Source organism: Anomaloglossus baeobatrachus, chromosome 3 (assembly GCF_048569485.1).
Source record: "Anomaloglossus baeobatrachus isolate aAnoBae1 chromosome 3, aAnoBae1.hap1, whole genome shotgun sequence".
Taxonomy (NCBI): domain Eukaryota; kingdom Metazoa; phylum Chordata; class Amphibia; order Anura; family Aromobatidae; genus Anomaloglossus; species Anomaloglossus baeobatrachus.
In genome coordinates this window covers 206,231,263-206,256,443 of record NC_134355.1, presented here as the reverse complement: position 1 = coordinate 206,256,443, position 25,181 = coordinate 206,231,263, and the positions used below count along the sequence as shown (strand labels likewise).

At 43.0% G+C, this 25,181-nt stretch overlaps 1 protein-coding gene across 1 annotated transcript in view; it reads left to right on the top strand.

Annotated features, from left to right (window-relative positions):
* Positions 1-25,181, top strand: part of PCNX2 (pecanex 2) — a 1,407,555-nt gene that overhangs the window by 106,713 nt on the left and 1,275,661 nt on the right. The window contains exon 3 of the mRNA XM_075339694.1: positions 8,007-8,103. Within this exon, the coding sequence (XP_075195809.1) occupies positions 8,007-8,103 (97 nt within the window). The remainder of the gene's footprint in view (positions 1-8,006; positions 8,104-25,181) is intronic.

Genomic DNA, 25,181 nt, shown 5'->3' with positions numbered 1-25,181 from the left:
TTTTTTTTTTTCTGTATCCCCTGTCCATTTTTACACCTCAACTGTCCGTGCGTCCCGCTGAGCGCTGATCAGGGATGCAGATAACGTATCTGCATCCCTGCTCAATTTTTGGCGGGACTTTTTTTTCCGTATCCCCGACGCTTTTTGTATGGCATCTGTCCGTGCGTCCCGCCAAGCGCTGATCAGGGATGCAGATAACGTATCTGCATCCCTGCTCAATTTTTGGCGGGACTTTTTTTTACGTATCCGCAATACTTTTTGTATCGCATCTGTCCGTGCGTCCCGCCAAGCGCTGATCAGGGATGCACTCAATTTTTGGCGGGACTTTTTTTTCTGTATCCCCGACGCTTTTTGTATGGCATCTGTCTGTGCGTCCCGCCAAGCGCTGATCAGTTATGCAGATAACGTATCTGCATCCCTGCTCAATTTTTGGCGGGACTTTTTTTTCCGTATCCCCGACGCTTTTTGTATCGCATCCGTCCGTGCGTTCCGCCGAGCGCTGATCAGGGATGCACATAACGTATCTGCATCCCTGCTCAATTTTTGTCGTGACTTTTTTCCGCATCCGCAACGCTTTTTGTATCCCATCCGTCCGTGCGTCCCGCCGAGCGCTAATCAGGGATGCACATAACGGATCGGCATCCCTGCTCAATTTTTGGCGTGACTTTTTTCCGTATCTGCGACGCTTTTTGTATCGCATCCGTCCGTGCATCCCGCCAAGCGCTGATCAGGGATGCACATAACGGATCTGCATCCATGGTCAATTTTTGTCGTGACGTTTTTTTTTACGTATCCACGACGCTTTTTGTATCGCATCCGTCCGTGCGTCCCGCCGAGCGCTGATTAGGGATGCACATAACGTATCTGCATCCCTGCTCAATTTTTGGCCGGACTTTTTTTTCCGTATCCCCGACACTTTTTGTATCGCATCTGTCCGTGCGTCCCGCCAAGCGCTGATCAGGGATGCAGATAACATATCTGCATCCCTGCTCAATTTTTGGCGGGACTTTTTTCCGTATCTGCGACGCTTTTTGTATCGCATCCGTCCGTGCATCCCGCCAAGCGCTGATCAGGGATGCACATAACGGATCTGCATCCATGGTCAATTTTTGGCTTGACTTTTTTTTTACGTATCCCCGACGCTTTTTGTATCGCATCCGACCGTGCGTCCTGCAGCGGCCGATCAGTGCACTGCGTCTGTGCGTTTGAAAAGTCAAATGGCGCTCCTTCTCTTCTGAGCCCCGCCATTTGCCCAAACAATTACTTTCCACCACATATGAGGTATCTGCGTACTCAGGAGAAAATGCACAATACATTTTATTGTGCATTTTTTCCTGATAGCCTTGTGAAAAAAAAGCTACCTAGTTGAAGCAACCGTTTTGTGGTAAAAAAACAATTTTTTCTTTTCACGGCTCAACGCTATAAACGTCTGTGAAGCCCCCAGGTGTTCAAAGTGCTCACCAAACATCTAGAAAAATTATTTGAGGGCTCTAGTTTCCAAAATGGGGTCACTTGGGGGGGAGCTCTACGATTTAGGCACCATAGGGGGTCTCCAAATGTGACATGGCGTCCGCTAATGATTCCAACCAATTTTGCTGTCAAATGGCGCTCCTTCTCTTCTGAGCCCCTCCATGCGCCCAAACAATTACTTTCCACCACATATGAGGTATCTGCGTACTCAGGAGAAAATGCACAATACATTTTATGGTGCATTTATTCCTGATAGCCTTGTGAAAAAAAAGCTACCTAGTTGAAACAACCGGTTTGTGGTAAAAAAAATTTTTTTTTTTTTCACGGCTCAACGCTATAAACTTCTGTGAAGCCCCCAGGTGTTCAAAGTGCTCACCAAACATCTAGAAAAATTATTTGAGGGCTCTAGTTTCCAAAATGGGGTCACTTGTGGGGGAGCTCCATTGTTTAAGTACCTCAGGGGGTCTTCAAACCCGACATGGCGTCCGCTAATGAGTGCAGCTAATTTTGCGTTCAAAAATTCAAATGGCGCTCCTTCTCTTCCGAGCTCTGCCGTGTGTCCAAACATTTGATTTCCACCACATATGGGGTATCAGCGTACTCAGGAGAACATGCACAATAAATTGTATTGTGCACTTTCTCTTTTCTCCCTTGTAAAAATGAAAATTTTATGGCTAAAGTAACATTTTTGTGTTAAAAAGTAAAATTTTCATTTTTTCCTTCCACATTGCTTTGGTTCCTGTGAAGCACCTAAAGGGTTAATAAACTTATTGGATGTGGTTTTGAGCAGTGTGAGGGGTGCAGTTTTTAGAATGGGGTCAGTTTTGGGTATTTTCTGTCACCTAGGTCTCTCAAAGTCACTTCAAATGTGATGTGGTCCCTAAAAAAAATTATTTTGTAAATTTTGTTGGAAAAATGAGAAATTGCTTATGTCCTTTGACCCGTTCTAACTTCCTAACGAAAAAAAAATTTGTTTCGAAAATTGCGCTGATGTAAAGTAGACAAGTGGGAAATGTTATTTAGTAACTATTTTGTGTGACACAGCTCTCAGATTTATGGACATCAATTTTCAAAGTTTGAAAATTGCGAACTTTTCTAAATTTTCGCAAAATTTCCTAAATTTTCACAAATAAACGCAAAAAATATTGGTCTAAGTTTACCACTGACATGAAGTACAATATGTCACGAAAAAACAATCTCAGAATCGCCAGGATCCGTTGAAGTGTTCCAGAGTTATAACCTGTCAAAGTGACACTGGTCAGAATTGCAAAAAATGGCCCGGTCATTAGGGTGTTTTAGTGGCCGGGGGTGAAGGGGTTAAAGCCATTGAAGTTTTAACTGATTGCGGACTCATGTCTGATAAGGTCGCATGTGTTGTTGCATGGTGTGAACGGGATCCAGAGAAGCTGGCTGAAATCCAGAGTGTCCAGAAGGTACCACACACCTGCCCCCGTGTCTGTAACGTAACGGGGTGGGCTGAGGACTGCAACCCTCACCACAACTATCTCCCCTGGCCACATTACAGTTATACGCCGAGCGCTGTTTTAACATTTTTTTTTAAGGCAATTTAAAATGGCAAGATGCAGTGTGTAGATACTGCACTACTAATTGTTTTAAGACCACCAATAATACGTGGATATAACCGGTCGGTGTTTTCCAAGTTTTCTAAAGGCAATAACAATTGCCAACATGCAGTGTGTAGCTTATTATTATTGTAGGTTGAGTGGAGCCAGCCATTTATCAAACTCGCTCACCAAAGTACCAAGAGAGGAGCAGCTGGATATTCCTGATGACATATAAATTCGTAACATGGAGGCATGGCACTGGCCCTGTAACTAGGCCTGAACCACCATTTCTACTGTCACAGAGACAGCAAGATGATAGCTAGGCATAGTGCTGGTGCTCCCAGACCCCTGGCACTACACCATCGCCTTGTCTGCACAGTCTGGGACTGGAATGGCAAAGTCATTGGAAATCCACGACTAGTTCATCTTTATGATGGTTAGGCGGACTACACTTTTAGGGGACAGCTGCAATTATCATCAATACACCGCCAGCAGCCCTGAAGACACGTTCTGAGACAACTCTGGCTGCCAGGCAGGCAAGAACTGCCAAGGAGTGAGTGGCAAGCTCAGGCCACTCTTCCATTTTTAAAGACCAAAATGTAAAAGGGTCCAATCCCCCCTGCATCCATATTGAGCTCTAGATAATCCAGCACCATCCTTTCTAGAGCGCACTTGCGTTCCACCATGTAACATTATGTACTACCGTTTCTACAGACATGGAGACATGCGATCCACACACTATTATGCGCCGGACATCTGTCGCACGCCGGTGACGAGACAAGGCGGTGGAACGCATTTGCGTTCTACCATATAATTTTCCGCCATATAGTTATGTGTCGACCATCAGTCTCATGCCGGTGACGAGATTTGAGCAGTAGAACGCATATGCGTTCCACCATATAACTTTATTATCAGCTGTTTATACAAATATATTATGAGATGATGGTTCATAAATGGTACATCTGCCCTGGTATCTAAGGGATTTTCGTTTTACTGCTGGCATCCATAAGATTGATGATGATATGATAATTAGGCATTGACAAAACTTTATGGGGCGGTTTTGCTTCCCAGTCCTCTTTTTCAATTCCCACTTACTTTAAAAGGGTGTCATATCCTGCTAGTCCTCAGGAATTCTCCTCACAGCACCTGGACTCTGGCTGTCATCGGGATGGATTTTTAGTCCTGGAATCTATCTACAACTGTCCCCTGATGAACCGTGTGAAGTTAACAGGGAGAAACGCGTCGGGACGGCGTCTGATCATGAGGATCTGATACGTTTTGGCCAGATAAGTCATACTATTATGTTGACAACCTTTATTATCAGGCTATTTTAATTCATTTTTGTGCACATATTAGTGTAGTGTAGGGCTATCCAGGGTTACTCTAGGGTGTCCCGTCGGTGAATGGGGGCGCCACAACCCTAGGGCGTCATACCCTCCATTGCTAGGTAGGGTGACTGGAGGGATAGAATACTAGAATACGGATATTTTCATTCCCCCCTCCCTCCCACTGGTAATTTTTTGTCTCATTGTCCCTACTTTATTAGGGTGAGTGTCACACTTTGGTAAATTATTATTATTATACCTATTAAATGTCATATTAAAGTTTATTTTTTAGGGGAATTTTTTCTTTTTGGTCTTTTCGCTGCAGGAACATCCGCAAATAAAGTTCAGAAAAAAAAGCCGCGTGCCAAAAGCCTTGTCCTGCTGCAGATTCCCCTCCTGCACTAATTTTACACATTCCCACATCAAACAGCACCGCAATCTATACAAAACAAGAAAATGCTAGTAAAAAAACATTTATGCAAACGCGGCAAGCATTCGTGGCCGTTAAACACACGTAAATGAGCATTACCGAATTTTGGGGGATGGACGCGTGTTTGCCTAGCCCGCATGAACACGCCCAGGCTCATACCGAATCTGTGATTGGTGAGTGTTTATCGAACAGGTTCGCTCATCACTACACATACCTTTAGTGTGACTTATAAGTAGGGAACATGACATCTTAAAGTGCCTAGGTGTATATTTATTTTTGAGGGTGGCTATGCCTTGGGCCTTTGTCCCCTTACCTTTTAAGACCCTATTAATGCCCCTGCTCTAAGATGAAACTATATAAGAAACTCCTTAGTTGTGATCGTATTAAGAAAAATGCATTGATATCTGTTTATTGTAGTGATCATTTTTGTCCCACCAGTGTTCTATAGAAAGTAGAGCACAGTGAATATTGCAGAGAGAAAATTAGTGTCCAGTACATTGTGTGGCGCCCTGGACAAGCCAGGGGCCACAGAGAACAACACCTACACACCCCACACTCCCGGTCAGGCACACCGAAGTCAGACACAAACCCTTGTTGCCTTCCTCCAGGGGCTGATGTCCACACCAGGGGGCGGGCCAGGAGGTTTGCCCCGCCCACCGAGGAGTTCACAGTCCTGGAGGCGGGAAAAGAGGCAGTTTAGTTTAGAGTTGGAAGTGAAAGTGAGAGGAGTGAAGTGGCAGTAGAGAAGCCTGAAGTTGGTCCGGGTGTGTGGCCCGGACGGATCAGCAAGGTTGGCAGACGGTGGTGACCGTCTGCAGGAGTGGCCTATCGGAGTCTACCGTAAAGACCGTGGACGAGCGGTGGCCCGGCGGTACCGGACCGGTACACAAAGAGAAGTCAGCACCATCCGGCAGGGGCTTACGGACCCCGGCAAGGCTAGGAGTTGCCGTGAATTTGCCAAATCCGTTAGCGAAGGGAACCTCCTGGGTTTCCCAGCAGCCAAGTCCCAACAGAAGGCAACAGTCCAACCGAGAGAGGGAAACACAGTCACCGCCAAAGCTAAAGTTCCCAGGGCCAGAGCCTGCGGGCAAAAGGGGCTCCTCCAGCAACCATCCAAGCTGGGGAGTGGGTTACCGGTGGGAATCCATTGGAACCGTTACACTACATAGGTGCAGGGAAAGGCAGTCACCATCAACCTGCCGGGAGAAACAACACCGCAGCCGTCTGTGGGACCCGTCCATCCAGCCGTGTGTTTTACCGAGAACTGTGTCCTCATCATTGGCTGAGTGAGTACCACCGTGCCGTGCGGCACAGCGCTTCCCCTGCGACCCTGCACCTCACCAGGCCCCGTAACCCGCCTGCCATCCATTCCTACCCCATCACCGGGCCCCGGGACAACCAACCCCCTACCCACGGAGGGGAGAACTAACATTAAAGCTGCTCCCTGTCACCGCTCCTGGGATCCCCGTCCAGAGTAGCGGTGGTGTCACCAACTTCACCACAACCGTGGGTGGCGTCACGGACAATCACCAAATCCCCACCATCCAATCCCCAGCCCCTTTTCACTGACGGGCGAGGAGCGCCGCTCGAGTCCCCGGGATCCGGCCTACCGCTCGAGCCACCACCGAGTAGTAGCGGCAGCCGCAGCAGCAGCGGCCGGACCCGAGCAGTGGGAGAGCGCAGCGTCCCCTCCTCCACCCGCGACAATTGCACCAAGATTGTGCTTGTGAAGATGTATACCCCATAAGTTGTTAAATGGGTTCTATACTCTATTTCAATAACATAATTGGAGATAAAATTGCATGGCTCCCACGGGAGGGAGAAAAATTTGATTTTAGGGAGCATACATTTTGTTGGATTAGATTTTTGGGGCAATGATGCTGTTGCAAAGCCTCAGAGCTACTAGAGAAATGGGGTGGGAATCCCCAAAAAGTCACCTCAATATGAAAGCTACACCCCTGAGGGTATTAATCTAGGAATTCAATAAGAAATATTACTTAAATTTGGGATTTTAGTCGTGTTTCAATGTAGAATTTGAGGTAACCTCAGGGCACTGGGTAATATAATTTTCAGCATATGAACAAGACTATGCTGTAAATTGAGATGCATCAGCGCTTCAGAATTGCCTAATCTTTGGCTTCTTCAATAGCCCCATCTGCAACACAAGGTCCCAAAATGTAATCGTCTCTTTGGCTTCTGTGATGGCTCCCCTATGAGGGGCTAGCCAATGATTATGCCATGTTTTGACTGAGTGCATAAATCAGTCTGGATGCATCACAGCATTCAAAAGCCCTGTTTTTTTTAAGATTTTGCTTTTACAATGTTCTATGTGCAGCATAGACAACAGAGCTATGCGACTACTTCATTTTTTGCGGAATGAGTTGAAATTTTCAATTATACCATTTTGCTTTACAAAACACTTTTTTGTTTTGTAGTTTAAAGAAAATGAATGCATTTCTGGATTTAGAATTGTTTGCTTCTTTTTTTTACATTGCTGGGGAACTTTGTTTGCTTTTTACCACAATGGGACTTGAGCATTCAATGGGCTACTTCCCAGCATAACACTATCCAATACTTATGTATTGCAGTGTTTTGGTCCTGTCAGTTTTATACTGACTTACAAAGTAAAGGCCCCCACATGCATTAGTTTAATGTTGGTTGAACATTCCGACATTGAAGGGTTCGCTGACGGTCTATCTGGCCATTTTTTCAGCAGACTGATCATGGCATTGTTCTCCTGAAGAGTAGCCGCCGGCTGAGTGGCTTTCTCATAGAGAACACAGGAGTACTCAGCTGAGTGAGCGCTCCAGAGTTTACCATTTAATCTGTATGGCCTGTTAAATAGGCCACTATAGCTGGCCGACGTAGAGGCAAATGGTTGGTCTCTAGTTACAAAAGCAACCATCATCCTACAGTTCATGGGGGGGCCAATGTGATATAAGATAGTGCCCTTCTTTCTTACAAAAGATAAATCCTGCAGTTCCTATTGACTTATGTATCTACCAGGTTAAACAGCTAGAATCAGTGATGGGACTGACATTGGTTGTTACGGTAGAACCTCAGCCTTCGTGCTGGGGACAGCTCCTTTGAATGTCTCATCACAAAAAACATCCATAGCAAAGCTTTCCCAAGCAGAATTCTCTGGTACCTCGTATGTCTAAAAAGGAGCAATGTAGACTAGACAGCAATTTACATTTATAATGTTTTCTGTTTCAGATGTAATATGAAGAAAGATGTTGACATAGAACTAAAAAGTCAAGATAGAAAGCAATGCCTTCAAGATATTCATACAAATATTTCTTCAGATTCACTGGTATGTATGTTCTATATGTAGGTTTTATTTTATACATTGTTGTTTTGTATATCCTGTTTTTCAGAATGAAGAGTCTAAAGATTAATTGTCAAACATTAAAATGCTCCGCTGCTCGTTACACGAGATGAGAAATTTGTAATGCTTGAGGGCTCGTCTCTAATAACAAGCATAATGGAAGACAGTAGAGAGAGGGAGAGTTCCTGCAACCCTCTGCGTTGAGGAAGATCATTTTCCTTCTACTATGTAACTCAGTCTGTGACTAGCCACAAGATTATCATACTCCTGAAGTACTCTGTGCTGCAGTTGGAATCTTCACTTTCCAGCTTGTGATCTACCACAATATCACATTTCTATCCTGAAATCCTCTTTTCTTCTAGTGGGGTTCTTCATCATTCACAATATAATGCTCCATCTGTGACCTAACACAACATCAGATTACTGGTTTCCTGATATACTATGTGCCTATGACCTGCTATAAGACTGTGATATTCCTCTGCTGAATTACTCTGTGCTGCTGGGAGACCCTTCTTCTTCCAATATTATCTCTCAGTCTGTGATTCATTGCTCTCAGTGAGAGAAACAAAATTATAATCTTGTAGTTGTGATACATTTTAATGGCAAACTAATATAAAATAAATGATGTTACAGAGCAAGCTTTCCAGACTCCTTAGGTCTCTTCATCAGGCATGGTATAAAAAAGTATCTGAAGAAACACGAATATACATAAACAATGCAGAGGCATGATGTAATAAAAATATGATAAAATACCATGATATGATAAAATATCATGCCTCTGCTCTGTTTGTGTATATAACAGAGAAGAGTAGAGAGGGGTGATTAATTGCCGCGCCAAATGATCACTGTCCAAATGTCAGATTAATGTGTCTTTATTGTTGGCAAAGGTCTACGCGTTTCAGGAGCTCAGCTCAGCTCAGGGATTTGAGGTTTCTCTTTGTGCTTGACGGTCCTGAGGAAGGGAGCTGAGCTCCTGAAACGCGTAGACCTATGCCAACAATAAAGACACGTTAATATGACATTTGGACAGTGATCATTTGGCGCGGCAATTAATCACCCCTCTCTACTCTTCTCTGTTATCTGCCGGTTGGGTGGCTGCAGCCGTGATCAAGTTGTATACGCGAGTAAAGTAGTTCTGACTGTCACAACTACATCTGGTGAGTAAGATTACTCCCCCCTCCTCACCCCACATATATTGGGGTAATACCCTATCTGCGCTTTCTTTCCACAGTTTTTTTTTTCCTGTTTCTGTTTGTGTATATATTTGTGTTTTTTTCAGATATTTTCTTATACCATGCCTGATGAAGAGAAAATTCACTAGTCAAAGGGTAAGTGTACAAATTCCATAAAACCCTAACTAAAACTTAACATTTAAAGATAATTCTAAAAGGTAAAATACCACAATTCATGTGAATAAAGTGACTCGGTGCACAGAGGAGAGAGGGAAGAACAAACCCTACAATGTCCACTCCCTCCTGCGCCCTACCTCGCCGTGGAGGTTGGCACCCTAGGGATACGTGGTGGCGCCCCCACTCCTCGACGACTGTCCCTGCTATGTCCCTGTGAATCCCTAAGCACAAAGATAGGGTGCAGTGCGCATACATAAAGTGCAGTGCATATACATAAAGTTATAAAGTGCATGTATAGGGTTCACAATCAACCTCAAAATTCAAGGGGCCACAATCGTTCTCAATAAGAACCTAAATTATAGCAGGGACATAGATTCAATTTAGCTTATACTGCCTCATGCCTCAATGCGTTTCCCCATTTCATGGTTCATCAAGAGGCTGATATAAATCAGTTGTGGCTCGATATACCTATGGCAGCCAGTATGCTGCTAGATTTTCATGATGCTAAGGAGGCCACCAGGTGCATCACTCTACCTTATAACCCCTCAGGTGTCCTCAAAGCCCAGATGCTGACCAATCAGCATGGTGATTATTAATTACCTTACTTGTTTTCACAATGTTATCTGTCCATGCTCCTCCACATGCCATACAATGATGACCGCGTTCACTTCCGCATTCCACAGTGGAGCGCACCAACATCCCGCCCCCATACACGTAGGATCGTGCCACAGCGCATGCTCAAAGGGGCGTCACCCCGACTGCGCTCCACAGTGGAACGCATCCTACGCACATCCGTCACCCTGCCCACCGCACAGGGGCTCAGCGTCACCAACTCCACCCTCAGATAGGGTGGGTCTAGGGCACAGCGTCAGCAGGCCGAACACTGTCATTGCCTCATTACTTCCGTGTTCCACAGTGGAACGCATGCCTGTGACACTTCTAGATTAAAGATTTCAATACAATGGTTAAATAACCGGATTATACAGAAACGTCCCACAAACACTGCAGTAACAATGGAGTATATGTAACATCATAACTTCAATTATAGATATACTTATTGGGCTGTATATATATATTCCAGACGGATCCCTCATCAGGGGGAATAACTGGGTGGGCTTATTGTGAGGAGGGGAAATTTTAAGAATTATCACCCTATACTAATACCACTTTATTATATTCTGGGTCATGAAGAACAGTGACCTGAAATGATGAATAAATAAATAACTTATTGCTATCCCATAAACAGGAGATCATTGCCAGACTCTGTATCTCAGAACCATATAGTGTCACCCTGTTGTTACAAAAAACACGTGTAGGATAACTGTTCATTAATTCCCTTGGGGGTTAGGGAATCCAGTCTGAAAGTCCATTCACTTTCTTTCTGTAATATACACCGATCAAGATCACCCCCTTTAGGATTAGACTTGACAACCTCCATGACACAGAAGGACACCTGGTGTGGATTTTCCCCATGTTTCTCATTCACGTGTCTAGCTAAAGGGGTGTCCCGCTTGTTGTGGATGTCGCCCAAATGTTCCCCCACCCGCCTCCTGAACTCTCTCCTCGTCTTCCCCACATAATCCAGGGGGCAGGTGCAGGTCACCACATAAACGACACCCGTTGTCTTGCAGTTGGCAAAATCCCTAATGAAGAACTCTTTTCCATTGTTAGCACTCTTAATAGATTTAGATGGCCTCATATACCCACAATAGGAGCAATCTCCTCAGCGAAAAAATCCACATACCTTCCTGTCTAACCACGTCCCTGTTGGTGTTGGTTTCCTGTAAAAGCTGTGGACCAGATGGTCCCTGAGTGACCGACCCCTCCTATAGTTTGAACTGGGTTTTTGGGGGATAAACTTTTTAATGTCCGGATCCGCCAGAAGAATATAATGCTCCATCTGTGACCTAACACAACATCAGATTACTGGTTTCCTGATATACTATGTGCCTATGACCTGCTATAAGACTATGATATTCCTCTGCTGAATTACTCTGTGCTGCTGGGAGACCCTTCTTCTTCCAATATCATCTCTCAGTCTGTGATTCATTGCTCTCAGTGAAAGAAACAAAATTATAATCTTGTAGTTGTGATACATTTTAATGGCAAACTAATATAAAATAAATGATGTTACAGAGCAAGCTTTCCAGACTCCTTAGGTCTCTTCATCAGGCATGGTATAACAAAGTATCTGAAGAAACACAAATATACACAAACAATGCAGAGGCATGATGTAATAAAAATATGATAATATACCATGATATGATAAAATATCATGCCTCTGCTCTGTTTGTGTATATATTTGTGTTTCTTCAGATATTTTCTTATACCATGCCTGATGAAGAGACCTAAGGAGTCTGGAAAGCTTGCTCTGTAACATCATTTATTTTATTTTAGTTAGTCATTAAAAGGTATCAGAACTACACTGTACAAAGGGCTAGTTAGACATAGTACAGCATATTCCCCACTAGGTGGCAGTAGAGTAGTGAAGGAGAGTCAAAGTTACACTGTAACAGAAAGGCAGCTGAAGTACAGCAGAGTTACTCCAGCAGGCAGCTAAGAGGCGACCCACCAGAGGGCAATAGAGTAGTCAAAAAAGTCAGGGTCTAGCCGGGAAGTCAAGTCAGTGCAGAGGGAGGATCAAAATCAAGTCAGAAAACACAACCGAGTCAGAAGCCGGGAGATCAGGTATGCAGAGGGAAACACAAACAACAGACAGGAGCGGGAAGTCAGGAACTGGGATAGATAGATGAACGGGGGAGGGTACAGGTCAGGGCCCGACAACAAAGAGTGAGATAAACCAGGAAATCTCACCAGAGCAAGTCACAGGCTGCAGAGCAAAACTAAAACCAGCCCAGGAATGCAGTGACCATATATAGTGTCTCCTGAAACCGGAATGAGGCTGATTGGAGTTAACCCCTGACATGACCAGGCCGGGTGTGTGAAACTCTAGAGCGAAAAATACCGGTCCTAGATTATGACAATAGTGACCTGTATTGATCTACGCTGCTGGGAGACCCCTCTTTAATCTCTCTATTGTATAGACCCAGCATAATACCGCCATATAGTAATGAGATTGCATTGTTAAGACGCAGCATTATACTATCATATAGTAACAAAATTGTATTGTACAGACCCAGCATAATACCACCATATAGTAACCACACTATAATGCATTATATAGACCCAGCACAATACTGCCATATAGTAAAAACATTACATTGCCTTGTATAGATCCAGCATAATACCACCATATAGTAACCACAGTGCATTGTATAGACTCAGCATAATACTGCTACAAAGTAACAAGATTGCATTATTTAGACCTAGCATAACACCACCATATAGTAACCACATTACATTAAGTTGTATAGACCCAAAATTATAGTACCAATACCTATATCTGTCTCTGCTCTGCTACATCTGACCATCTCACTCAGATGTAGCAGAGCTGAGATGGTCAGAGATGCTACATCGGTCTTTGCTCTGCTACAGCTGACCGTCTCAGCTCTTCTACATCTAAGTGAGACTAAGGAGAAAATTTAGTTTCATTAACAGACTAAGACCAAAAGTGGGAGGAGCCAATAGTGGTCACAGCAGCTCATTTTAAATATCACAATAAAGAGAGAACATGAACAAAAATTGCTAGGAAAATAGACCAGTTAAATTATGAATATTTTTAATTTATTTTTCTTTTTCAAAGTGCCAAGTGCAATAATTAAATATTCATTTACAAAATCTCTTTAGTACATCATCAGGGAGAGGATAGGAAGTGGGGATGATGATATTGGGTTCACATTTAAACCACTGGTAAACATATAATGCTGAGGGACCTGATTATTGTAAAATATTTATAGAATGAACATGGCCCACAAAAAGGTTCTTTTATATATACAAAATGGTAGGGAAAAATTGTCCCATATCAGATATAACGGACCAGAGGTGCAAACAAAAACAATTTAGGTGTATAGTGAAAAGCTAGTAGGGCAATTGCAAAACTACAAAGGTTACAACAGCATAATTATGGACAAAAGGTGAAAAAACGCCCATATAGTGCTGAACAGCCTTGAATAATGGTGTTTAAGACAGGAGCATGGCCCAAGAAAAACTTATTACGATATATACAAAGTGGTAAGGAAGAATAATTCCATAACATAATAAACAGACCAGAGGCCCCAGAAAAAAAGAAAAAAGGTACATGGAAAAAAACAGGCTTCGAAAACAATTGGAAAACACATAGCTACAATAGTTAAAGCAGTTGTGTCCACGGTAAATGCCGCTATAACTATTAAAAATAAATTAAAAATATTCATAATTTAGCTGGTCTATTTTCATAGCAATTTTTGCTCATGTTCTCTCTTTATTGCGATCCAAGTGAGACTGTACATGTCTCTGCTCTGCAAAGCAGAAACAGTAATCTGATGTAGCATCTCTGACCGTTTCTGCTCTACTACATCTGACCGTCTCTGCTTTGCTATATCTAACCGTCTCACTCAAATGTAGCAGACCTAAAATGGTCAGATGAAGCAGAACAGAGATTGTCAGAGACGCTCTACATATAGCAGACCTGAGACAGTCAGATGTAGCAGAGCAGAGACGGTCATAGATACTGCATCTGTCTCTGCTCTGCTACATCTGACTATCGTTCGGCCATGCCACTCTGCCCTGTTACTGTGCTTTACCCTGTCACACTACCCTGCCACTCTGCCCCATCAGTCTGCTCTACCTTGCCACTCTGTCCTGTCACTCTGCCCCTTTACTCAGCCCTTTCACTCTGCTCTGTCATTCTGCCCTGCTACTCTACCCTGCCATGTTTCCTTGCCACTCTTTGCCCTTCAACTGTCATGTCACTCTACCCTGTCACTTTGGTCTGTCACCCTGCCATGTCACTCTGCAATACCACTTTGCCCTTCTCACTGCTCTGCCACTCTGTCCTTTTACTCTGCCCTGCCCTGCAATGCCACTCTGCCCTGCCACTCTGCCTCCATTCTGCCTTTTTGTATCGCTCATGGGTTCGAGTGAGTCTGGACCACAGGGGGGACCCGGGCTTACCCTGAAGTGTGAGGGGCTCAACTAAGTGCCTACCAGGTATTCACCAGAGCCTCTGATGGTGAGGTTGGGCTTGGTTGCCATAGACACCAGGTGTTACTCAGAGTACAGTGTCCGGTACAGTGGATGCTGAGCAGAGCTGGGTGACAGCAGAACAGGAGAGGAGCTACGGACGGGATAGGTACTAGGAGTCCTATAGGGCTAGATTGGACTGGAACAATTTACACAGGTACAGGCAAGTTCTGGAACACAGGATGGGTATCAGACACAGGATGGCAAGTACTTGAAGGCTTATGTGCCGTCTCTGCAGTGGTTGAACCGCTCGGATCCGGGGGTGATTACTCGTGGCTCGAGGGTCTCCGGACCCGGGGGCTTGGGGCCACTCTTAAATGTAAAAAGGGGGGTGTTATTTACAAGGGAGATATAGTTTGTGACGCCACCCGTGGTGTGCGGTAACAGGGAGTACCGCCGATGGGAGTACCCGGGGTGATGGAGTGGGGCAGCTGGATGACGTTACCCTCCATGGGTAGGGAAAGGCCCCGGGACCTTGGATGGTGGAATAAGGTGCAGGGGGAGCGCAGGCTTGCTGGTTGTAGGGGTTAATTAGGTACTTACTCAGCATGAAAGCAGATGCTGGCAACCTGGTAAACCAAGTCTCTGGGTGTCGCTGCCCTCTTGGGGGAGCTCGTCCGGGTCCCATCCTCTTCAGCACTGCCTGGTGGTCTGTGGCCTGCCTCCTGGCACAGTACTTTAAAGTGTTCAGTTGGCCCATCAGCTTGGAGCTTTCCGGGCCCCGCTCCCTACTAGGAGTAGCAGAGGAGCTTGCTCTCAGGAGCTCACGCATGGGATTTCAGTGGGCTGCTTTGCTTGGAAAGCCCTATCCCCCTCTCCATATACCCCGACGTGCCTTCGGTCCCAGCCCGGCTATTGAACTGCAGCTGCTGGCTATCCTCCAAGACTAGCAAAGCACCCAGTCCCAATCTCCCGTGACCGGGTCTCCGACTCCTCCGGGTCCAGACCACCGTCTGCGATCTAGTCTGTTTCTCCCCTGGGAGCTCCAACTCCCAGCTTCCTTCGAGCTCCTCACAGCTCGAAGGCTACCACTCAACTAACTTGTCACTTCCCACCTCCCCGCCTGACCCCTAGGTGGGCGGTCCTATTCCAGCTTAGTAGCCCACTGGTGTGCCTGACAGGGTGTGGTGTGAGGTGTCACTAGGATTTGTAGATGCTGGTGGATGCAGTACTGCAAGATGGGAACCCAGAACCATGGGGGGTTGAGTCCTGCACTAAGAGTAAAGAGCGTGCAGTACCCTGTGACGACCAGACTAGTCCAGGTGCGTCACACACAGACAGGACATCAGTTACTAGCATAGGTCATCAGGCACTGGCACAGGTCATCAACAGGCACAGGACATCAGATACTGTCACAGGACATCAAATTTTGGCAGGACAGCAGGCACTGGCACAGTCGTCAGGCACAGGACATCAGGGACAGGACATCAGGCATAGATCATCATGCTCAGGTCATTAGGCTCAGATTTTCAGGCACAGGACATCAGGCATGGATCATCAGGCACAGGTCATGAGGCACAGGTCATGAGGCACAGGTCATGAGGCACAGGTCATCAGGCACAAGTCATCAGGCACAGGTCTTCAGGCACATGACATTAGGCAAAGGTAATCAGGCACAGAACATTAGGCACAGGTCATCAGGCATAGGACATGAGACACAGGAGTTCAGGCACAGGTAGGTAGTGGGGCACAGGTCAGGCTAGTGAAGTTACACAGGTGAGGCAGGTGAAGGATTGCAAGGCTGGTAATACCGAATTTAAGATAGGCTGAATCCTGGATACGCCAGTCTCTGGATACGCTGGACTCTGGATACGCAGATTCCTGGATATGCCGATCCCTTGATACACTAGAAGCAGGATATGCAGGACTCAGGCAGGGCACTAGAATCAGGCAGGGCAATGGACTCAGGCAGGGCACTGGACTCAGGTGTAGCTCCCCAACCTCAGGGGTCACTGGGCCAGTGGTTTTGTGCGGTTGCTGTGCCTGGCCTGACCCGGCTCCATGGCCCCGTCGGCTACATGTAAAAAATAAACAGACTGGTGCAAGGTGTAAAGGTGGATGGAAGGAGGGTGAAGGGTCGCTGGGAAGCGTGTCACGAGTTGCAGCAGTGACGGGGTCTCGGCCTCCTCTGCCGTGGACCCTTCCTGTGACTTTTCCTCTTCCAGGAGCGGTGTTGGATGGGATTGGGGGATGCTTTGCCGTGCCATCCGCGGTGCATGGGCAGTGATTTGCTGCCGCTGCGAGATGTTGCTCTCCTCTGGGGCTAATGTTAATGCAGCCCAGATAGTCCAGCTCTCCACAGGTGGACTGAGCCCCAGGGAGAATGAGGGTGATGGGGACGCTGATGGCGCCGAGGCGCGGTGCGACGGCGTCGGCAATGACAATTTCAACACCGGAGCTGCAGTTCAAAGTTCTTTTTACTCACAGTTCTTAAAGGGCCCCGGAGGTGCCGCTTTCCGCCGCCATGGATGGACTCCAGCCGGTCCTGGGTGAATCGGAGGCAATCACCGATGTCTGTGGAAATGTGTGAGACCTTCCTCCTTGCACTGACTCGCGGCTCCCCGTGGCCTGAAGCAACTTGGGGACTCCGCTGTCCGTGTTAAGTGTCCTGTACCGTAAGCAGGTGATGCGAGTCCTTGCCGTGGGGCCTGGCTGTAATCCTGACCCCGGATCCTATGTGTCACTGTGCTCCAGGAAAATGGGTGGTGGGCGATAATTAAAAACAATTAAAAAGCCAAAGAGGCATAAATCCCCAACACACCGGCCTTCTGAAAGGATGTTGAAATAATCACTGTAAAGTACCTCACATATATATATATATATATATATATATATATATATATATATATATATATATATATATGTACAAAATAAGTACAGAATAAATCCCTCCTTTTTCTTTTTTGATGTTTTTTTCCTTTCTCTCTCCCCCTTATATAATATATAGTGTTGAATAGGAAATACAGGTATGACAAATTGCTAAACAGATAATAATGCACCAAAAAATACTCAAATGGACAAATGTCTCATTTGTTTGCAGCTGGCATATTATTCAGATAAAGGAGGAACAACCAGTGACAAATATATGAAGATATACCCAGTTAATATGCAGTAAGTGATGTGCAGCAATGTACTAGATGCACATGTATCCTATTCGTGTGCCGCCCCCATACCAGCAGCCGGCGCTGCTCGGATCCGGACCTTCAGGAGTGGTGGCTCGAGGGTCTCCGGACCCGGGGGTCTCGCGGACACGCCAAATAAAAAGGGGACGTAGATGTACGGGCTAGGCCGTAGTAAGTTCGTGACGCCACCAAGGGTGTGTGGTGAGGTGGGACACCACCGCTGCTGTTATGGGGCACCCGGGGGAGATGTTGTGCAGCAAGTTGTTAACCCCTCCGTGGGCATTGATGGTTCCCCCGGGACCCGGTGGCTTGGTGCAGGCGATAGCGACTGCAGGGAGTGTTGGTGTACTCACTGTTAATAAACCACACAAGTCTGATTGCTTGTTTTTCCCGCCCGGGCTGTCTTGACCCCTGGGTGGGCGTGTCCCAATCGCCTGATCACGCCCACTGGTGTGTCTGTCTTTCCCTAAGGGGGGTGACTAGAGTTTCTGATTGGCTGTATGTTTCCTATTGAGGGAACGGTGTAATGCGAGGGCCTATTTGTGACTACCTGCCAGGGCGTCAAACTCCCCCTTGGTTAAATACAGACCATCCGTGGGCTGTCCGACTACCACCATTTATTTAACTGGAAAAGATAAAAAGATGAACAGTTTACAAGTATAATAACATATTTACAATCAAGCATTATTTGTTTTCCTCCCTTACGGGAGGCATGTTACTTTAACGTTGCACATATAAAACTGGGGCGGGAAGGACCGGGTCCTTCTCACCTCACCCACCCAAAACAACCTACCCCCTGGTGCCACCGCTAAGCACTGGTGCGCACCCCTTGCCCAAGTCCAGGGTAGGTCCGGGTGTTGGAAAAACCACAAAGAACTATATCATAAAACACCAAAAAGGAGCCAAGACAAATATGTGCACACACAGAATGTGGGGAGCCTTCCTCATAAAGATGGCTGCAGCCAAGGTGCAAGATGCTGATGTCACAGCCACTCAACCTCCACATTAGAGGGGAGGGGCGGCTGCTTAGCATAAGACATGCACACTAATAAGGCTTGCACAGGGAGCCAATCATATAATGAGTGAAATGCACAGTGTCTGAACTGTAACCTATAAATGACGCCAGAAACCCAGGTCAGGCGGACTAACCAGCACTATATAGGTGCATCTCGCACGGATACACGAGACGCACAGTGTCTGAATTAAGGCCTATAAATGATGCACAACACCAGGTCCAGGCGGGTCAGTTAGCACTATATGAGTACATAACACATGACAGGCTCACCATTTGACCACCTGAATTCAAAAGGTCCACACACATCCTGCAAAAATGGATAAAATATGCCATACCTCAAATAGTGATATATTAGTTTATATTTTGGCCCAAAATATGTAAGCTCGCAATCCGTTTGTCAAGGATTCTCACACTTGCGAGTCCCTACACTGAATTAGTTAGAAAAACCACAAAGAACTATATAAAAAAAACACCAAAAAGGAGCCAAGATAAATGATATGTGCACACACAGAATGTGGTGAGCCTTCCTCATAAAGATGGCTGCATTTCACTCATTATATGATGGGCTCCCAGTGCAAGCCTTATTAGTGTGCATGTCTTATGCTAAGCAGCCGCCCCTCCCCTCTAATGTGGAGGTTGAGTGGCTGTGACATCAGCATCTTGCACCTTGGCTGCAGCCATCTTTATGAGGAAGGCTCACCACATTCTGTGTGTGCACATATCATTTGTCTTGGCTCCTTTTTAGTGTTTTTTTTAGGTCCGGGTGTTGCCCAAACGGGCCGGGTAAAAAGTTCCATACCCGGCAGTCCTTTTCCAACGGCCCCACATCCAGGGGACCCCTGACCCGGAGGGTAGTCACCAGTTTTGCTGGTGACAGGGCCTCGGCCGACTCTACCGCAGGCCCATCCTCCAACCAGCCTCTCCAGAAACTGCGGCATGGTGAGAAGGTTGGTCAATTGTAACATTTAAACTCTGCTGCCGGAACAGCCTCCTCTTGCAGCTTTTCCCCGGACCACCACCGGACAGCACGAGTCCCCCATGCCACCTTCGCTTACGGGTGGCACTGTCCAAAAGACTCCGTCTTCAGCTGCCGACGGTACGGGTACAAATAAATAAGGAATAAAGTTTGGAACACCATTCTAAGTCTGAACTGGGTGCAAAAACCTAAAAAAACATCACTATGGGGAGATAAGGTATGCACACCAGTGACTATGTAAGGGGAATACATGAAATAGCAGAAACTGCTGTGTGAATACTGACTTGAAAAATCCAATAGCTATATGTAAGAGTGAAAATGTGAAAAATGGAATCTGCATTACTGCCATGAACATATGAATCAAGAGAAATTTAGCTACTGAATTGATCAATGCAATAGAGCCCCAACACTACGCCAAAGTATTTCTCTACGTTGGGGTCCCTAGCTTGTACGGGGACGGTACGGGTACGACTGCTCCTCCAGACCGGGCTCCATCCTCCACCTGGGGCTCCGACCCCAGATGGCCTCTTCACTTTGAGCTTGCAGGGGTGAAGACATTCAACAAGAACGGAGCGCTGTGTCTTTTAACTTTTTAACTACCCTGCCACCCCCCACCTGCGGTGCAGATGGCCTCTTCCAAGAACATGAGGACGTTCAACAGGGGTACAGTCCATAAACATCAAACTTGCAACTTGTAAACTTCAAAACTTGTAGCGGGCTCTGGCCCCTTTAAGGCCGGGGATTGCCAGGGCATGCACTTGCAAAGTGCCCGGGCAGCTCGCTCTGCCGGCAGATTGGCACTATCACACCCCCTCCGGCAGTCGGGGCCTCGTCCTCGTTGGTGGACTCCGCATCATCCTCATACACGCCTCCAGCATACAGTACGTACGGGTTGACAGAGCCATCCGATATACATTCCCACCACATTCCGGATATATGCCGGAGCCGACATCCTTACTGTGGCAGGCGAGTCACTGCCAGTTGCTACATGGGGAGTCACTACCGGGGCCCAGGGGTCCACCGCTCCTGTGACCGGAGTGGGAGCTGCAGTTTCTTCACCGACTGCTTGTTAAAAATATACTCTTAAATATATTTTTCTTCAAATACGTAAAAGCGCATGAAAGAAAGAACTTCAAAAATATAAAAAATGAATGTATTTTATATCTGATAAAAATGATTGCTAAATTATAAAGTTGCAGTTCAGTTACAGAAAAGGAAAAAGAAGATATACTTCATTAGCTTACGTAAGAGTTCAATTAGTCCATACTGATCAATAGAAAATCTTCATCCATCTCTCCTTGGATTCTGAATGGCAAGGCAGGGGTGATATACCGTAGGCTTGACAGCATGTGTTCATTTTGCAGCCTGGAAGTCTTCTGGGACAGTAGGCGACGTGCAGGAGCAGACGTAGCCCCCTCCATCGTGTGTTATATGACAACTGTCCAATCCATATAGGGTGTTTCAACTGAACACAGTTCCATATGACATAATCACTAGAAGCTTCCAGAAGGAAGAATATATATATATATCCTTCCATGTCAGCACTTATGTATATTCAATATATCTATATATATCTTAATATTTATTCCTTATAAGAACTTTATCAATAAACTATGCCCTCCAACATAAACAGAACTGTGAACATATATGTCCTACTATAAAATATTTGATAACTAGATGTATTAATTTTAATGTTTTTACAGTTTCCCCTTGAAGCGGGTGAATTATTAATTATTATTAATGAAACCCCGAAAATTAATTAATACATCATTAAAATAACAAATCTTCTTTCCTTATTTGGCGATAATGGATTAATAACAATAATAATGATGAATAATAATCAATTTGCATTATTCATGTTGTAAGTTCAATAATATAATAATGTGGATTCATGTTATGCTAGGCCGTGACTGATTAATCATATAAAAATATATAATTATACTTCGCTAGACCTTAAAAGATGCAAAACTAATCCGGTCACCATATGATGTCCTCTGGGTTGATGTCTTCTTATCTCCGATGTAATCTGGCATAAACACAGTCTCTTAGAAATAAATCCTTTGATAAAAGATGAATGGTTACCAATTTAATACAGTCCCGTATTGCGTTTATCATCGTTAGATCAAGTCCATAAACTTTATTCTTTATTACAAAGTCCATAGCCAATGTTGATAAACCACAGTTCATGAGTGTAGAAGAATAGCATAAGTCTTTGATGTCTGTGCAGTGTAATTTACATTAGTCACCTTTATCCTCCGCGCTGCCTGTTGTAAAATCCTGGAACAGATGTTAAGACGTTCTTGGTCAGCACGATAGGGGTTAACTTTAACACGTTATTGTTCTCCTTAGTAACTGTAGTGAGGTCTTAAGGCACAGACCATGTGTCAGGGTCATCCATCCTGGAACCATAAGATCACTGTGTTTCTGAGGTTCAAACGCGGTAAGTATTTTGTATGTAACACAGTCTTATTTGAGACGTTACCTTTTGTACCTTTTTGCAGAATCCCTTTTAACTTTAGAAAAATTATAAAGTCTTTTTATCTTCTATAATCTTGATTGAAGACTGATTCATTCCCTAATCTAGATACCAAATATGGCAATAACTATCACTAATAAATGTCACAGCGTATCATAACTCTAATACTATAATACCATGTCATATTATTATCGTAGAAGTATTAATATAATTGATACTTAGAATGATAAAATAATACTGCATAATGGTATAGACGATAGTATTCTCATATAATGACCTTTTTTATCATTGGTGTAATTACCTTTCCAAACCCATAGGTGGCAATGTGTTGAATGTAACCAAAATGTAATATAAAATATGAAATAATATAATATGTACCCATAACATGTATCATATTATAAATATGAAAGGCAACAATGTGGCTTATTTAGTTAGATCATTTGTAAAATTATAAACCAAAGCAAATAACCTTTTAGGAAAAACTGGATGATTCCATGAAAACACAATATTATACATTAAAAATTATTATTGATTAAGAAATATAATATGTATATTATTTGTAAATATAGGAAGGTAAACCTAGATGTACCTCGATCTTCCATCTTTATTACTCTAATTTAATTTATTTGATTTGTCTATTATTTATAAAATAACCTACTATATAAGAAAATGTGTAACTATAAGTAATATTTCATCCTTATTGTGTTAACATACTAATATAAAAATAATGTATTACTAGGAAGTAAATAATTGTATATATTGATGAAGGAAGTATTCTTTTCTTCCAAAAAAGTGGAACTTTCCTTTTAATATGATTCATATTTAATAAAGTAATATTCTTATATTAGATATTACTTAACTAAATTTTGAAGTGTTTTCTCAATTGAGATATTTAAAATTTGAAGGAAAAATAAAAAATTGTAGAATTAAAATTTTGATTAAAAATTTGAATATTAAATAATAATAATTAATATAAAAAATAGGAATAAAAGGAAAAATGAAAATCGGAAAAAAAATAAAAATTGAAATAACAATAAGGCCTTCTATGTATATAACACCTATGTCTTTAATAATACATAACCTTAATATTACCAGTATCTTATAGGATTTCCATACCTATCATATCAGTAACCTATAAAAATAATTGTCATGTAACTTTGCAAATAATACTCTTCTCTTAGTATATAAATGCATTATGATATACTTCAAATATATCTTTTTTTTTATTCCCAATTTTTCCTTTGTACTTGAAATATTAATTATTAAAGTATTCTGTAGACACATATATTTATCAAATATAAGTGTGTGATTGAGACCAAACCTTTTCCTTTTATTATCATCAAATATGATGTTATAAAAATTAATATGTCAAGATTAAATTAAATTAAAATTTATGTTGTATATCTTCAAGACCATATTATAAATATCACTTCCATATTTGAAAAGAAAAATTATTACCAATCTATGTATCAATAAAAAGAAGTAAGTAACACAAACCTGTATAAAAATCAAAACGTTAAAACCTTATTCTAGAATGTAATTCTTCAGAATAAACCCTTTAATAAGGATCCTAACATCTCTATACTAAAGAAATATGTCTATGAATAAGATATATTCTGTATACATTCCTTCATTATTTATACTTATGTACTATGACTTATTTACTCTAAATAATATGCATACATATTATAACCTTGAAGTAAAAAAAAAAATGTTTCCCCTTTTTTTCTTTGGAAACTTCAAAGACCTTTTTAAACAAGTAATTTACGTTGACAGCTGCTCAGACAATCAGTCATTCATAGACACATCTATGCACACAAGACTGTCATGATTCTTTTAACATATACTTCTACATAGAAACATTGACAGACACATATCCCTTTTTTTCCATTTTTTTCTATGCGCATTTCAAAAAATAATGTTACTAATTTGAAGTACTTCTTGAAAAAAAATACAAATTCCAATGTATTACATACTCATGAGTAACAGATACCATTAATAGTCACATACTGTACATTTGACCATAGAACAGACATTTATTATTAGCTTTAGTAATTCAAAAGTCACATGCTCTGGTTACGTGCAAAGAACACCATTCCAAAACAGCAAGCAGTTTTTTAATTACTCCACTTCAAAACCTTTTTTTCATTTCTAATAACTCTAAGGAAGATATATATTCAGAAAAGAAATGTTAAACTAATGGTCCTCTGGCAATTGGTACCTGAGAAAATAATAATTCTTCTTCTTCTTATTATTATTATTATTAATCATGCTTTCACGATTAACCTTACACAATAAGATATATGTTACCTGATTGTGGACAAGAACAAATTTATAAATAAAAAGTTAATACTTCATTAATCTGCTTTACTGATAAATTCTGAGGGAAATAAAAGAATAAAATTCTTATCATATTTATGATAAAAAATGAAACACATAGAATCAGTTACTTTCTCTTATTATTACATTTTAAATATTATTATCCATATACAGAGATCAAATTATTAATTTACAACTTTTAGACTATCATAACTAAATGAAGATATGACCTTGATTTACTATCACTACTTTTAATATATATATATATATATATATATATATATATATATATATATATATATATATATATATATATATATATAGATTCACTGTATATGAATAATCATGATTATCAAATAGCAAAATTTATTTATCCAGAAAACCCCTTTTATCCAGCTAAAACCCAAACCTCAATTTTTTCAAGATCCGATCTATTACAGTAATTTCCAGAATATTAGAATGGAAATTATTTTGTAACTCAATTTTTCTCCTTAAATGAGAAAAAATGTCTCTCTCTGAAAGACCACCCAGCTGTTGCTGGCTATCAAATTCTCTGGACAACATTGTTTCTTCTTTCAATAGTAACCCGGGGAGAGAATCTGCACAAGACTCCTGTTTCTGTCTTTCAAAGCTTTTACTCATCATTTGTCTGGGATCATCAATCCCAGTGACCAATCCCTTCACT